Raw genomic sequence first — 15,872 nt, 5'->3', positions numbered from 1 at the left:
CCTTCATAGCTGCATTGGCCGTTACTTTGCGGCAAATGTTTTCATTGCAATTCCCAATTTTCACTAGAGAAAAAAAACTCTGGTGCGTACTACTAGAGGGACAGAATAATGTAAGAAAAAGAATTCAGATAAAGTTTCTTTGGCACTTAGTTTAAATGACGACAATATTTGCACTTAAAATAGTAAAACAAAAAAAAGTTGATTTAATGACTTAAATGTGCATTATCCATTTTAATTTACACCTATTATCTTAGACTCAATATATTTGGATCGCTTCATTCGTCTTCCTTAAAAATAAAAAATAAAAAAATCGACGTCTGCCTTAAAATTTGAAACATGAAAATTTAAGTCCATGTGATAAAAATCAAATAAGTATTAATTCTATCAGGTCCCACTGGTTCATTGTTCCAACACAATACTGATCAATCACTTTCTCCCACTGGCCGAGTTTATTTTTGGCCAAAAGTGTTTTTTTTTTTTGCCAAAAGCACTTTTGATCAAAAATTGAGGTGTTTAGCCAAGTTTCTGGAAGGAAAATTTGTGTTTTTGAGGAGAAGCAGAAGCAGTTTCGGAGAAGCAGAAAAAAGTAGTTTCTCTCCAAAAGCACTTTTGAGAAAAATACACTTAGAAGCAGTTTTTTAAAGCTTGGCCAAACACTATTGCTGCTCAGAACTGATTTTCAAACTAATTAATCAAACACAAACTGTTTCTCACCAAAAGTACTTTTGAGAAAAAAACACAACTCAAAATAAACTGATTTTTACAGCTTGGCCAAACGGGCTATGAATATACTAGATGATCTTGCCCATGCTTCGCATGGGCCCAACAATTTGCAGTCTAAAGTTCTCTTCATTTGTAGTAAAGATTATAACCACATGATCTTGCTTATGCTCTAACAATTTAAAGTCTAAAGTAATGGTCAATTCACTGCCAAATTTTATCCTAAGTTGAAACTGCAATCTTGAAGCTTTGAAATAATTGAGGCAAAAATAGCACAAGTGTCTAGTCTTGTATACTGAACCATAAATGTAAACCAATACAACAGCAAATAGAAGATAAAAGAGGATACAACATGATTTGCTTTATTAATTTGATCATGTCTACAAAAATAGGGCTCTAGCTTTTGAATAAGATAAAGCAATCCTATTCTGTTTCCCAAGAATTCAAAATCTATCTCATCTCTCAACGGCGCTGCATCAACTTCCGAGCACATCTGCACCCAATGCAAATTAAAATCCCCATTACACCCATTTATATGTATTAATATTTTATTTTATGCACAAAGTTTTGTAAGCTTACATAAAATGTTGTCACAACACCAGTAGAATCACAAACCACAATCTATATACCAAGAATGTGAATATTCAAATGTTAAGAAAAGAAAAAGAATGTAAGAAATAAAAATATTTGGGTTTTAATCACCTAATACTTGGTCTAAGGTGAGATAGCAGATATGTCCATGTGAGAAGTCTTGAAATGAGCACCAGTTTTCCTGAAGTTGTTTTCACCTCCCATGAGAGGGCACCAACAGGACAATAGCCAATTCCACACAGAAAGTTCAATTGAAGAGCATTATATTCACCCAGTCCCTATCAATAGATGAGCAAAAGCAGAAAAGCATGTGACTTTTAGAAAGAATGGGGATATTAGAGAGTTCAGTCCGATTATATTATAACACTCTTACTTGCTGATGTCATCAAGGTGGTCATCGAGATCCAAACATACTTCAATTTGTCTGATGAGATGTAATCTAGAAGGGCCATATTTACTAATGGTTATATGGTCGAAACCAAACCTTGTTTTTAACAAAATTATTTGTTCAAGGGAAGAACAGAGAAAAATTCCTCGTTTAAACTAATGAAGAAATTATAACCCTCTCAAAAGTTAGAAAGCATGAGTATACAATTCTAACTTCTAACAGGGACACTTACCTTCATGGTTGTGTTGTTGAACTGATGGATATCTCGACTCCAAATGATAATTTATGTTGTGCCATAGATGAAACTGTTTAAGCACCTTTAGATTGGCGAGTTAGCATAATCATCTTGAGCAGCAAATACTGAAAGAAGGGATAAAACATAGGAAAAAAATCAAAAGTGGTGTGGACGGCACTGGAGCAATATGTCAGAAGAAACATAAATGAGAAAATCCGCTACCAATAATGTGAGCAACAAAGGATATAATAGTAGGGCAGGGCAGAGCTAACTAATAACTCTAGACATCAGAGAAACCATAATTCATTTTTTCACAGGCTTTCTTATTTCACGAAGAACCAAGTAGTTTTCTACGTAGAAAATTATCGAATTGACCAAAATCATCGTTTTCTCAGCTGTTGCCTCTTAGAGTTCTTACTTGAGTACTTTTGCTACAAACATCACAAATTCTCCATCAAATAGTGCACCTAAACCATCAGCAGTAACAATTACTGAAACAGAAAGTGCCAAATAGGTATAAATGACTTTATAATTAGCATGTTAAATTATTTGGTTCAGGGAAAAGATGTATTTTATTAGAGCAGCTGCTGAACTACAGGTAAATTGCCTAAAACATGCTGCCGAACCCTTTTTATTCTAAAATTTAATCGGCAAAAGCACAAATCTTTTTAAAGGGAATTATCATTATGCTATGAGGTTTTAAAGTATAAAACTTCACTATTACATAAATCAAACGCAGCAGAAAACCAAAAGGAAAATATATGGAATCGAATTAGTATGAACTAAACTCACCCCGGAAGCACAATTCATTCTCTCCCAATAAATATGAATGAGCTAATAACCTGAGGACGATTTGAAACAGGGTAAAATAGAGTGAAGAGAGAATCCATAATAACCACAAAAGCAGAGGGATGGCTAAGCATACCTGAGAAAAGGCGGGACACGCGCCGCTGTTTTAAGATACATATCGATGCAGCGTTGTATCCTAATAGTGTGCCCAACCATAAATTCCACTTAAAATGTTGGTGCTTTCTTAAAAAGAAATTGGCCACTCTTTTTCAAAAGAATGTCATTCATCTTGTGATACAGCTTCCACAATGCTCTTGGAGAAATCTAACCAATGAAGTTCCTTTTGTAGTCTTAAGAGGAAGCAATAGCACAGTTGTGCCTATGAATTAGCATCGAGGTTCATAGAAGTATGTATTGTTTCTTTCTTTAAGACACAAACGACATATAAAGGAGAAGTGGACCAACAAAGTAAATATGTTAAAGAAAGGAATAGAGCAAAATATCAGAAATAAAGTTCTCCAGAAATAGCCTGCACTACACCACTCCCATCAGGTATAAAGTTTTAAATTTTACAGTTTAATTAACAAACCACAACTAAAAAACTATGAGACAACTAAAAGCTATGTGAAAATTTAAACCAATTAACTCAAGATGACAACAGGTCTATTGTTATATTACTGATTTACTGGTAGTAGCCACTCTTCAGTTTACTCATGAATTTTTGTAAAGTAATTCTTCGAGCTTTAATTAATCCACTTCAGATTATTTCCTACTTCTGCCCTTCCTCTCCTTATTGCTTTTACTTTACTGAACGTGATGAATAGGCATTGCTTTATAATTCTCAGTCTTTCTTCAATGTCACTCAAAACAATTTCTAGAGATCAACGTCAAGAGAAATTTTAAGCACAAGAGCATTTTATTCAATTACAAATGATCTAAAAATAGAGCACTTTATTCAATTATATAAGAAGAAGTATCACAGAGTTCAAATGTAGCAACTTATCCAAAGAAAAGAATTATATGTGGAACAACTTACCCATCACTTCTAGTTTCTGAATCTGATATTTTAGTTGGTCAGGATCCTTCTTCAATATACCCACTTCTGTCACTTTCTTCCTCTCTTTCTTGTTCTGGGAAAGAGGTCGTCCTTAGAACCATCCCTCAATTTTCCTTCTGTCTCCAATAGATGTCCCATAAGACTCAAAGCTTGTCTGTGCGTACATAAAAATGTAGAATATGCAAGTAAAAACGATAGGCTTCAAGGTTATGTCCACAAAGCATATAAGCAAAATAATTAATCTGAACCAATCTCTTTTCCTAATTTTCTGTCGTATCACATTATATATGGTATAAACATATAGCCATTGCTAGATAATAGATGTTTCCTATCAAAGAGTTAATCTCACAACTTCAGACGAATCCTATAATAAGGATGAAGTATATGAAGCCACTCAACATTTAAGACATTTAGAATGAGGATACATGAGCATATAGCTATAACAGTACAAGTGCAAGAAAAAGGTCAACTAACATAAACTTATAGCTACTTCTATTTCTCAAATTTCTCATCAGTAGTAAAATGTAAGAAAAATCACATGAACTGTTTTTAGGAAAAAAAAACTCAATATTTAAGAAAGGGGGGGTTAAAGGCGACATTCAAATCAGGGGCTTCTTCAGGACACAATTAACTAAAGTTCCTTTTCAATTCCTGTTTGATACAATAATGCTTAAAAAGCTTTCACCACTTTTTTATTTTTCATTATTTCTTTCCAAGTAATATAATTCTATACTATTTATATGTGACAACAAAATTACCTAACCTGTTTCACAACAAAGCAACGAGCCCTCTTATAACAGGAGAATCCTGCTTCGTAAAAATACTGCTAGCCCTAGAAAATGATGCATTAGCTGAGTTACGAATAACTAAATTGTCAAGAAAACAACATTTTTTCAATTCAATTTAATTCAGCTCTGTAATTTCGTTTTCATGCAATTCTCTCAACTTTGAATTACTCTTTTCTTTTCCCTTTGTGACATGCAATTTCACAAACACATAACAGGCAAACTGAAAGTGAAGCTGCCAAAGAAAAACAATTAAAACCTAGAAAGCAATTGGTGATTCCTTAGACCTATTTAAACCCAGAAGCAACACAGGAAGAAAGAGAAGTAATTACTTCCAAAATGCAGGGATCAAATCTTAAGAAGTAGAGTAAGAAAAAACCAAATAGAGAGACACAAATTGAGAAAGATGAAAATTTTTAAAAAGAAGAAATATGACCATCGGATATAGAAGAGACAGAGTCAAAGGAATCAGTAGAAAAACAGAAGAGAAATGCTCATTTTGTGACAGAATCGTGCACTCTATATGATTTTGTCGAGTGAACAAGCACATGACTTTGTTAAAGCTAATTTCGTGCACTTTAAATGATTTTCGCTCGACAAAATCAAGATTGTAGCTGTCTGAAATCAACCTGTGCTACACATAAGTGAAGTAAAATTAAAAATTCACCTTAATTACTGAAGCCAGTCTATATGAATATCCCACCTACAAGCTACAACTCAATAGAGAAGAATATTACCAAACCATGTAGCATGACCAGACAGTTCAAGAACAAAGCGAGTAAGTACCATAAAACAAATGATACCTATTTTGTTTTATAAGGTGAAATTTGGAGATGAATGACTTGTGAAAAACATAGAAATTTTCTCTAGAAAGATGCAGTCATTTGAAGACCAATGAAAGATGGCAAGAAATTCAAAGCTATTTGACTTATGGGGTGCCAATGCAAGAAGTTCATCAGAAAGGCATAGATTATTTGACGGCTGGACAAAATCAGTGTTGTCTATCTTCGTTAGTTAGAGGTGCTTACGGAAAACTGATTTGCGATTCTACTACCATAATATAATCACCCACAAGAGAACATACTTGTTATTATTCACACCAAGGTTGAAGAGGGCTATGATTTCAATTTCTTGAGCAATCAAAATTAGCACAGACGTTTCAGGAGAAAGAGGAAACTTGAGGGTTGTTTAATTCCATAACAGCCCCCTGCAGCAGCTATGTAAATATTTTCAAAAGCAATCCTTTGTTGCCAGACCAATTCGACAGTTGTGCATTAACTCGTGTATTATGACGCAACAAATAATACTGGGTCATTTAGTTTCTGTCAAATATATATGATGTCAATTATTTGTATGTATTCATAATAGTTGAATGAATATAATAAAGACATTAAAGAAGATTAATTGGACAACTTCCAGTAGTAAAACTAATCACATCATTGAAATATGCAAAGATATCCATATAAAATCAAATAATGAAACAATCTCTAAGGTAGAAAATGAAATTACTATATCAAAATTTGGTTAGTGTGACAGTACCTTTTAGTACCAACTTGTGAAAACATTTTACTTTAGAAGATCTTTTTAAAATACCTGCAACACAGATTATACGTATCAGTAAGCAGTAAAGGAATATAAAGACATCAAAATAGAAGATGAATAAATTTTTAATTTATTTCTCATTTTGTTTCTTAAACGAACAACAAATTTTTTTTCGCCAACATATTGAATAGTGATGTATAAAAATTTATAAGAGGAAATCAGTAAGTACATTCAAATGAAGAAATAAGATACAATTGTTATTACCAATATACAATAGACCGTCCTCCTTTATCCGGGCTTGGGACCGGCTGTGTTACAATATAATTTGAACACAGGCGGAGTTAAAAATATATATTTTTTTTTGATGTAAATGTCAGTCAGGTCAGCTTCACAGAGTTGGAAAAAAATCACATAAATATGCAAGTTGCTATTGTATTTATAGATTTGTAAAGATGAATGCTTTGACTTATTGGTCTTGGAAAGTTTCACAATGTAAATATTCTGATTTGTATATTTGGCATCCAAAAACTATATCAGATGAGTAAAAGTTTAGGAAGGATTTGTAGATACACAAGTCAACTCTTATTTAGCACATAGTAAATTGCAGAGAAACTATCTCAAGTCTCAAGAAAATTATTGAAATAAAGAATATAAGGTTAAACCAGGAATATAAAGAAGAAAGCTACAGACTTATAGAAGTGCTTTTTGAATGATTTCGTCATACACTATGTTATATGTAGAATGGTCATCATCGTTATCTACGGTTGGTGGTCGGATTAATATTTTAATACAACTTGAACTCTTTGCTCTGGATAAAGTAACATATAGCTGGCCATGAGAAAATACTGGCTCACGCAAATAAATACCAACATAATTTAATGTTTGCCCTTGCGCTTTATTTATCGTCATTGCAAAACACAGGCGTATTGGAAATTGAGTTCTTTTAAATGGGATTGGTAGCTTCTCATCATCTGAAGATAACAATGGTATTCTGGGAATAAATACATGCGTATCTTTAAAATCACCACTTGCAATTTTAGCACATATAACACGACTCTTAAAATCACAGCATATCAGTCGTGTACCATTGCATAAACCCTCACAAGGATTTAAATTTCGCAGCAACATGACAGGACAATTTTCCTTCAAGATTAATTTGTAAGGAGGCAAACCAGCAGGGTTCAATAAATGTAAAAAACCCTCAAACTGGCTCTGATCATTTGGTTTAACAGTTTCATCCATTGCAATAAATGTTTTAGCTTCTTTAGGGAATTGAGCTATAAGTCTATCATTTATTTCATCAACAAAGTCATTTTTTGTTGTCAAAATAACGCGCGAAGTTAAAAAAGAAGAATTGTGAAGAGACATGTGCAAATTAGGATATATTATGTTAAATAAAAGACCCAAAGATTCTTTTTCAGTAATATAAGGAACAATGAAAGACTTTGGAATTTCTATTTTATTATCCATGTTTTTTTTTTCTTTTCCATTTCCAATTCGCATCAAATATTCACAAAAAGAGGGATCAGTTTTGGCACGCATATTCTCTGATAACTGCAATTTTTCAAGTTCGTTCCATATTTCGAAGTTCAATATGCTTTCTCGAATGAAATCTTCCTTTTTTCCACTTCGAACCACAGGAAGAGTTTGTCTAAAATCCTCTCCAAACACAACAACTTTTCCGCCGAAAAGCACATTTGTGTTCATTATATCTTTCAAGAGAGAATCTAAAGCTTCAATCATGTTCTTTTTTGCCATTGATACTTCATCCCACACAATCAATTTTGCATCACGAATCAAAGATGCCAATGAGCTTTGCTTGCTAATATTGCAAGAAAATTTTTCATCGATATTAATCGGAAATTTAAAACGTAAATGAACTGTTCGTCCTCCTGGAAGGATCGAAGCTGCAACTCCAGAAGTTGTTGTTGCTAATGCTACAAATCCTTTAGATCTCACAGTTGCTAATAAGGCACAGTATAAAAACGTCTTACCACTTCCTCCAGGACCATCAATGAAAAATGCTCCTGATTCATTGACAAATACTCTTTGCAAGATTATGTCGTATGCTATTTTCTGTTATGTATTTAATTTTCTATGTAACAACAAATCTTCGTTACCCACAATGATGTTTCTTTCGAAATATGCTTCCTTCGCTTCATTTGCCATTTTCGAAGATGTAATATTTTCTGAAACAAGATTGAATTCATTAATATCACGACCCATAGAATGTAGTATATCATTGATGTGATTCAGAACAGCGAGGTGGATATCTTTTGCTGTTATATTGGCTAGGATTTTAAAATCTTCGGACATTGAATCTTCAAACTGTTCCCGTAGTTCTCTTGGATTGTCAGGGCTACAGTATACTAATAATGTAGCAAATAAACGTCTTAAACTATAAGGCATTTGATAACATGCAGCCTCTAACATACATTCAATCAAGTTGTTATCACAATGTAACAACCCTTTTTTTTCTGCAGATTCTCTAAATGTGTCGCAGCATATTTCATTTACCGTTAGAAGATCTTTGTATGATTTTGGTGCTCTCACATTCATTAGTAATAATCTAAGGTAATATCTTTCTCCCTCTGTTGGATGACATGTTACAACCCGGCCAATAACGTGACCTTGTTATCGTCGAGTCCACATTTTATAGCTAGATGACCATACGAAGTGTTGTGGAAAATCTTTATACATTAATTTAAACTCTTTAGCATCTTTGTTTGTTTCATTCATCAAAAAGAATTCTGTCAGCATCGTCTTCTTGATCATAGGATTTTTCACGATACTATCTATTGTGTCGTTTTTTTAAAAGAGACAAATTGTAGTCCATCAAGATGTAATGGGAGGTGGTAACCACTCGGAGTTATTTCACTAATAGGAAACGCAAATAAGCGCCACATAGCTTCTGAAGGTGACACCCATCTAGCAGATTGATACTCTTTTATCTCATCTATTTGTATACTTGTGTTATCTTCGTGTAAGCCAAATGATATCTTATCATGTCCTTTACAGATATATTTGTATATATATTTCACAACTTTAATATCGGAGCAAACTTCTACATTTATATGGCAATTGTATTTACATAGCAGATAGGGGTTGTGTAGGGAACAACCCATGAGTTATCAAGAAATTGTTTTCTAACTTTCACAGATTTACCAGTATTTCGTCTTCTATAAATTGGGTATGAGTTCTTTCCTTTCGTCTTATCAACGAAACTCTTGGGGTACTTAAATTTGCACTCATTTCTTTTCATACATAAATTTGTGGGATTTAAATGACCACAAGGCCCATGCATCATGTGTTTAACGACAAGCTTATGTAAGTATGAGTATGTATCAGGGTCAGGCAACTTAGCACAAACAAATTTGTCATAAGCCTCGGGCGTTAATAATTTGTAGTCATCAGTAAGTATAACAAGAAAATGGGCATGTGGAAGACCGGATTTTTGAAATTCTAAACTGTACACAAAGGAGGCAACTTTTCCAAATATGCTTCTTTTTAATATATCTGTTTTCATCTCTTCTACCTTTTCTCTGAATACTCGACTAATTAAATTAGGCCTATTTTGAGTTTCGTCTGTTGGGAGCAAATGTTCCTTTATTTCAAGCCAAGAGGGATTACATTTTATGGTCAGAAATATATCAGGCTTTCCAAAATGTTGTACTAACGCAATAGCATCCATATAACGTTGACGCATATCTCTCGGACCACCCGTAAAACTTGTTGGAAGAAAGTTTTGTTTTCCTATCTTAGAAGCTTCTCTTTCGCCAAGTCTCAAGATATCTAAAAGTCCTTGTAGTACATCAATTCGAAATAAATCTTGGTTAAATGAGGCAAAATCTAATCTTTGAGTTTCTACTTTTATGAATTCATCAACTGAATATTGTTGAAATAATCTACCAGAATGTAAAACTCCGTTTTCCTCATTGTCTCTCATCTGGAGTTTGTAACAGTAGTATTCACGACAAGAAACATTATTTCTTTTTCGTTTCCCCTTTTGCAGAACATCCGCTTCCATATCAAGTAGTCCATCAATTGAACACATGTTAGAGACACTCGGAAGCTGCTCAGTCTCATAGTAAGCTCGCTTTCTCAATTTAATTCTAGGTTGTACGATTTTTGGAATACCGCAATGCCAGCCGTTTTGACCATAAGGAAATAAAAGTGGATATTGCAAAGGATCAGAGCAACCATAATAGTAATTTACTAATTGGTTTTTGTTACTGTGAGTATAAATTCGAATATGGGGTGTAAAACTATTATTGCTCATTTCTTGTTCTAGCCATAATGCTGCTACTTCTGACACAGTTGGCAGGTTATATACTCATTGATCTAAGCCAGAGCCACATCTCAATGCAATATAAAAGTTTGATAATTCTGGAATATGTATTAGAGATTTCAAGAAGATACAATAAGGATTTATCTTTCGTATGTTCATTTGATTCTGAACAATTGATTGTCGAAGTATATCCGACGAAGCCATTCGTTTTAATATTTCTGCATTCTCATCGTAAAAATACAACTGTAAATTTCTTGGTCGCCGATTTGTTGGAATTAAATCATTTATAAAGTGATACATTTGACCTTGTACTCTAAATGTATAAATTCCTTGGTTTCTTTTTGCTAGTACTTTGTCATAGTGCACCCCAAGGGAAGTAAATGCAAACATATTGTTGTATAATCTAAGGTAGGTACGGAAGTGTTCAAATTCTTCGGTATTGCCTAAATATAAATTCAAGAGTTCATTAGGCATTTCATGTGACGTCAACTTAACTGAACCATTGCTACAACAAAATGCCGGCAGCTCATATTCAAATATTTTTGCTCCACAATATTTACAATCTGGTACAGTTTTTAAAATGGTTGCATCAGTGGGTAGTTCTCTAATGTTCCAGTTCCAACTTATTATTTTTTATTTAGAACCTGTGTATATTAGTTGCAACAATATATCCTATTAGTGTTGAGAAGAGAGAGGCAGCAGGTGGTGTTATAAGATTAAATTGAGATAAACCTAGATTAAATTGAGACAAACCTTTGTTTATGTCAGTAGACGTCTCTACATGATGTCGGTCACAGGGTGCACCAGAGGTCGAACCTAACATACAAATAATTCTAATTAGTATATTAAAAGGGAGTACAGTCAAGCTACAAAAAAATATATTTTCACTCACTTACCATGTTCAAAAATGGAGAAGTGATCAGCAATATTTTTTCCTTTGTGACAATCAACTACTGCCCCCACAGCTGAAGATATACCTGCTAATATGGAAATCTAAATATGTTTAGTAAGAGCAAATTGTATTTAAGTACAATCACGACGAAGAACACATATATACATGCATATATTTCTGTCTACAAATAGTGTATATGTAGATGTGTCTTTTGTTCGAATAAATCTTTTTCGGTTTCTAACCTTTCCCAGCAATGCATGGTGCCTCGACTATCGTCAGATTTTTTTCTGTATGCAGCTCAAACCCAGCAGCTTGTTTGGTATATTCAAGCAGCGCAGTCGAACCCTTTTTTAATTCAAGTTTTTTTGATCGCCGGCGTGTTAAAAGCAATTCTTTTTTATCAACTGATAACTGCTTGTATAGATCACGTCTTCTACGATTAATTTTAGAGACGATTTCTGTTGAGCACTGTTGCTTCCTTTTCTGCGCACAACAAGCTGACGGTAAATGCTTTTTAACAGTTGACATCTGCAGTTCAAGTAATCTATAAAACTTTAACATCAAATCTGCAGTAACAACGATTTCTATATATGAAATGTTCTACAAACAGATACAGAGAGTTACAGTTCAAAGTGTGTATTTGCTATTCTAGGCAAATAAGATGGTGACCAATACAAAGAATTCAATAGTGGTAACGCTGGAAAGCAAACGAATTAATACTATAATTGTTTCTTATTATAGAATTAGTTTTTGTATATGGCAGAAACTTTGAACATTGACTATGGTTTTAGTGTACAATAGAAAGAAGAGCACAATGATAGACGAAGCTTATAAATATTTATTGGTAACTTATTAAAAAAATAGTCAAATTACTAAACGTATTAAAGCTGTTACACCACTGGAAGAAATACAAACTATTGTCAAATTTCAAATAGTTTTAAGTTGATTAGAGGAAATTATTGAAAACATGAAAAAGAATCTCTGTTGTAGCTGCACTATTAGTTGCCTCAAGAGAATGAAAAGAAGAAACTTCATTCTTTCTCATTTTCTTTTGTAGACCTTTCAACTGCTAACTCAGGAATTAACTTTTAACAATTATTTCACTGCCTTGGAAAATTTGGATTCTCAAGATACATATATCTGGGGCTCAGAGCACAGAGCAATGGTAAACTAATATAACCAATATTTTGTCAAATACAACCTTTGAAAATACAAGTTCCAAAATAGATATAGGTCTATCCCTCCAAATCTTCATTACAAACATACACAAGATCATTAGTTTATCATTCCAAACTAAATCCAAATAAAAAATTAGAAACCACAATCTCGAAAATAAATCATGAATCAACAAAACAAATTTTATCGTTAGGGAAAAGTAGAATTTTTTTACCTTAGATTCATTTTTGGACTCGTTGGCAGTAGCTTCAGTATTTCTTGCCATAGGAAAGTTGTACCTTTAGATGTGCAAGAAAAGGGAACACATTAGAGAAGCCCAAAAAAAAACCTATTTTAAAAAACTTCATTGTTATGCATCACAAGTTTATCAATGGAAATATCTTGTAATAGGGGGAGAGATCAGTACAAATTCGAAGTTAATTAGATCAGCTAGCATTCATGCCAAAAGGAAATAGGGTTTTTTAAAAGAAGTATACGAAAAGTAGTGTGTGTATTATACCAAAAATGCAATATTTTATATTATGCGATTTCAAATGCGATCGAAGAAAAATTTAAGCAAAAGAGATGTCATTTAATCTAGATGATGTTATCTTCTTCCCAGATAGTGAGAATTAAGTGCCCCTCTAATGAAACAAAAAACTCTATGGTTTTCCGAAAAAGATTTTAATCTAGTGTGATTTAGTGTCAACAATAAGTAAAATTTGTAGGCAAAAGTGCTTGAACAAATTAAGAGGGACAGAAACTTGCACTTGCTCAAGATAAGGCAATATGATGGTTCATAAGAACTTTAAAATCATTTTAAGCAGCTACTGCCAAATGCTGCAAAGAATTACTGTGAACTAATAAATCAAATAAACCAAACAGTGAAACAGAGCTGTTAAAAGGTCAAAATGCAGAAAATACAAACTATTGCATTTTTTTTTAATTTTTTACCAAGAATTGATTGGCCTTAACAAAACTTATTACCAACTGAAAAGAGATACAAAATCTACCACATGAACAACAATAGTTCGTCATAGAGTGTAGTAGATAATGCACTTCAACAACTGCATCAACAAAGTACGCAAATAAATAAATTCTAAATAGAGCTTCATAGATAGATTCGCCGTTTCAGTGATGTCTTGGAAAATCAACAATGAGATGATTAGTTAAACTTGTTTTGCTGAATAACTGTAAAGTATCCTCTTTTCTTCTGACATGTCATATATATAGTGTTATAAGATAAGCTACATGTTGCCCATTCAAATTATGTTTATAATCACTCACCGAGATGCATATGTAATTATATTTAATTTCACATGAAGATTGAATACTTTGATAACCACTTTCGAGATACCATATTCAAAATATTTTTTGGGTAACCCAAAGTCAAGTTGTTTAAATATATTTATGCTTCCAAGTTCAAATATGCAATAAAAAGGTGACAGCAATTCCCGATGTATCCATTGTTCTTATGATGCAAGTGGAATATGAATTTCCAATAAAAAATTTCATGGTAACTGGAATGCAGTTTATCACTTGAACTATCATGTATGGTTTCTATGAACTGCTTTGGTAATTGCATGGTTTCTATGAACTACTTTGGTAATTACATTCTTTGGTAATGCTCAATCTTGAAGACTATGGGCGACTAAGCTTAGGGCAGATCTTATTTTCACATAGTTTCATTAGTGCTTTCTACTTTTGTTTCCACCTTTTTAATAACTCTTCAGCCTTTATCTTCCTTTTCTTTAAGGTATGAGAGAAGTGAGAACAGAGATGATGAAGAGGTACATTATTTTTGTATACCCTGTACTTTTGTTAAAAAAATCATGTAAGCAACTGTAGGACTGATTGAAGTCTATCAATTAGTTCAATATCTACAATTTATGCAAGAAAATTAGAAGTCAAATGATATGCATAACAACAAGTTATAGTAGATTTGCTATAGAAGTGTTTATTAGTTATATGCTAATACACATAGCGTTACAATTTTATAATCAGTTCCACAAATAAGCCATGAACATTCATGTTACCTTCTTAGGAAAAAGAAAAAATATGAAGATTTTCCATGACTTCATGTTTCAAGTTAGTTCTTGTCAAAGTTTATTGAAAGATGGTAACATTGTAGCCTTCCAGTTAAATATACGCTAAAATTGTGGGAGTGCCCAAAAGATTAAAGATGACCAAGTCTCTCTCTCTGTATGTGTGTATTTACCTAATTTCTCCATATGAGCTCTTTCCTACATGCTAACAATTAAACATCACATTTCTATCGCCGGATAGATTGTCAAATCTAATAGTGAATATAGCTTAGCTCAGAATTCACATTTTTTTTATCAAAAAAGACAATGAGCTCATATTCACATTTCTTGATAACAATAAAAAAATACAATGAGCTCATAATGACCTCCAAATTATTAAAATCTCAGCTTTCTCACTAATCTTTTTATAAACTAAACAAAACTTTGCTTGTTAGAGAAATCTCAGAGGAAGCATATCAATACCCTTTCCTCTTATACATAAGAAAGACTTATTTTTTAGATTATCCATAAAAAAAAGTTTACATATTAGTACATAAAAAATATCATTGAACATTGCTGGTTTAAACCCCTATGCGTGGTCCCAAATACCACCAAAATTTCAACTGATATTAAATTTTGAACCCATAATCTCAACTCAATGGACAACCAATTGTCACCCTCTGTATTTGTTAGTTTTCCTTATTGGGAAAATCCATATTGAATAGGAAGGTGCAGAGAACTTCAATTAATGGATGATCTCCAGAATAGCAGCAAAGTGGCTACCAAAGCAATAAAGAGCCTAAACGTTAGATAGTCGAAGGAAATCCCAATTTCTTTTCTAGGTATTTTTGAATTTCACAAAACTAACATAAAATTACAATTTAATTTCGAGCAACAAATCAGCAAGACCCCAAAAATAAAACAATCACAATCACATGTAATGGAAAAAGATAGAACAATAAACTAACCTTTCAGCCATATGATTATGTCAATTGAGGAACTACTGAACTACAAAACCCCAAACAAAACCCTAATTTTCTGTTACAACGAAGAAGCAGAAGCCAAAGGAATTCTGAGCGAAGATCAGCGGTGACTGTGAACCATGTGATTATGTCAATTTAGCAACTAATGAACCACAAAAATCCAAGCCAAACACCAATTCTTTCTTACAGCGAAGAAAAAGGTTGTGGAATTCTCACCGAAGAGAGGAAAAAGCATAGCAAATGTAATTCTGTACTTTGAAATTAGATACAAATTAGATAGAGAAAAACAAAGAAGATGAACAGATAGAGATAGAGAGTGACTTATCTGTCATACTGAAGTACCGCAGATAAATCAGTAATGCGTCAGCTGTCATATTGATCACACGCGTTAGCTTTCAGTCAAATTTAGTAGCAATATGAAAT

The 15,872-nt window shown here is 33.0% G+C and overlaps 1 protein-coding gene across 12 annotated transcripts; it reads right to left on the bottom strand.

The window, feature by feature from the left end:
• Positions 1 to 990: 990 nt before the first annotated feature.
• Positions 991 to 15,829, bottom strand: LOC104223013 (uncharacterized). Of its 12 annotated transcripts, none has more exons than XM_070171526.1 (14): positions 15,435 to 15,825; positions 12,678 to 12,741; positions 11,530 to 11,815; positions 11,292 to 11,375; positions 11,149 to 11,211; positions 6,105 to 6,158; positions 4,544 to 4,612; positions 3,760 to 3,934; positions 2,860 to 3,073; positions 2,727 to 2,776; positions 1,932 to 2,059; positions 1,423 to 1,750; positions 1,300 to 1,341; positions 991 to 1,213 (listed from the first exon to the last, which is right to left on the bottom strand). In XM_070171526.1, exons 1-7 carry the CDS (start codon positions 15,443 to 15,445, stop codon positions 4,572 to 4,574), a joined length of 603 nt encoding a protein of 200 aa, XP_070027627.1. In that variant the 5' UTR covers positions 15,446 to 15,825; the 3' UTR covers positions 991 to 1,213; positions 1,300 to 1,341; positions 1,423 to 1,750; positions 1,932 to 2,059; positions 2,727 to 2,776; positions 2,860 to 3,073; positions 3,760 to 3,934; positions 4,544 to 4,571. The 12 variants fall into 12 exon arrangements, with proteins under 12 accessions (XP_070027627.1, XP_070027628.1, XP_070027629.1 ...); XM_070171527.1 differs by lacking the exon at positions 1,300 to 1,341 and having other exon boundaries at positions 1,423 to 1,589; positions 1,685 to 1,750; XM_070171528.1 differs by lacking the exon at positions 1,300 to 1,341 and having other exon boundaries at positions 15,435 to 15,559; positions 15,666 to 15,825.
• Positions 15,830 to 15,872: the final 43 nt, after the last annotated feature.

This window comes from Nicotiana sylvestris, chromosome 1, assembly GCF_000393655.2.
Source record: "Nicotiana sylvestris chromosome 1, ASM39365v2, whole genome shotgun sequence".
NCBI classification, from domain to species: domain Eukaryota; kingdom Viridiplantae; phylum Streptophyta; class Magnoliopsida; order Solanales; family Solanaceae; genus Nicotiana; species Nicotiana sylvestris.
The sequence above is the reverse complement of the archived record's forward strand: the minus strand, read 5'-3'. Positions and strand labels throughout refer to the sequence as shown.

Excerpts from the sequence above, each read along its gene's own strand:
- LOC104223013 (XM_070171529.1), bottom strand. Across the intron at positions 11,816-12,677 it reads AGTCCAAAAATGAATCTAAG|ATGTCAACTGTTAAAAAGCA; the intron begins GTAAAAAAATTC and ends CTTGAACTGCAG. Across the intron at positions 11,212-11,291 it reads CTTCTCCATTTTTGAACATG|GTTCGACCTCTGGTGCACCC; the intron begins GTAAGTGAGTGA and ends TTTGTATGTTAG.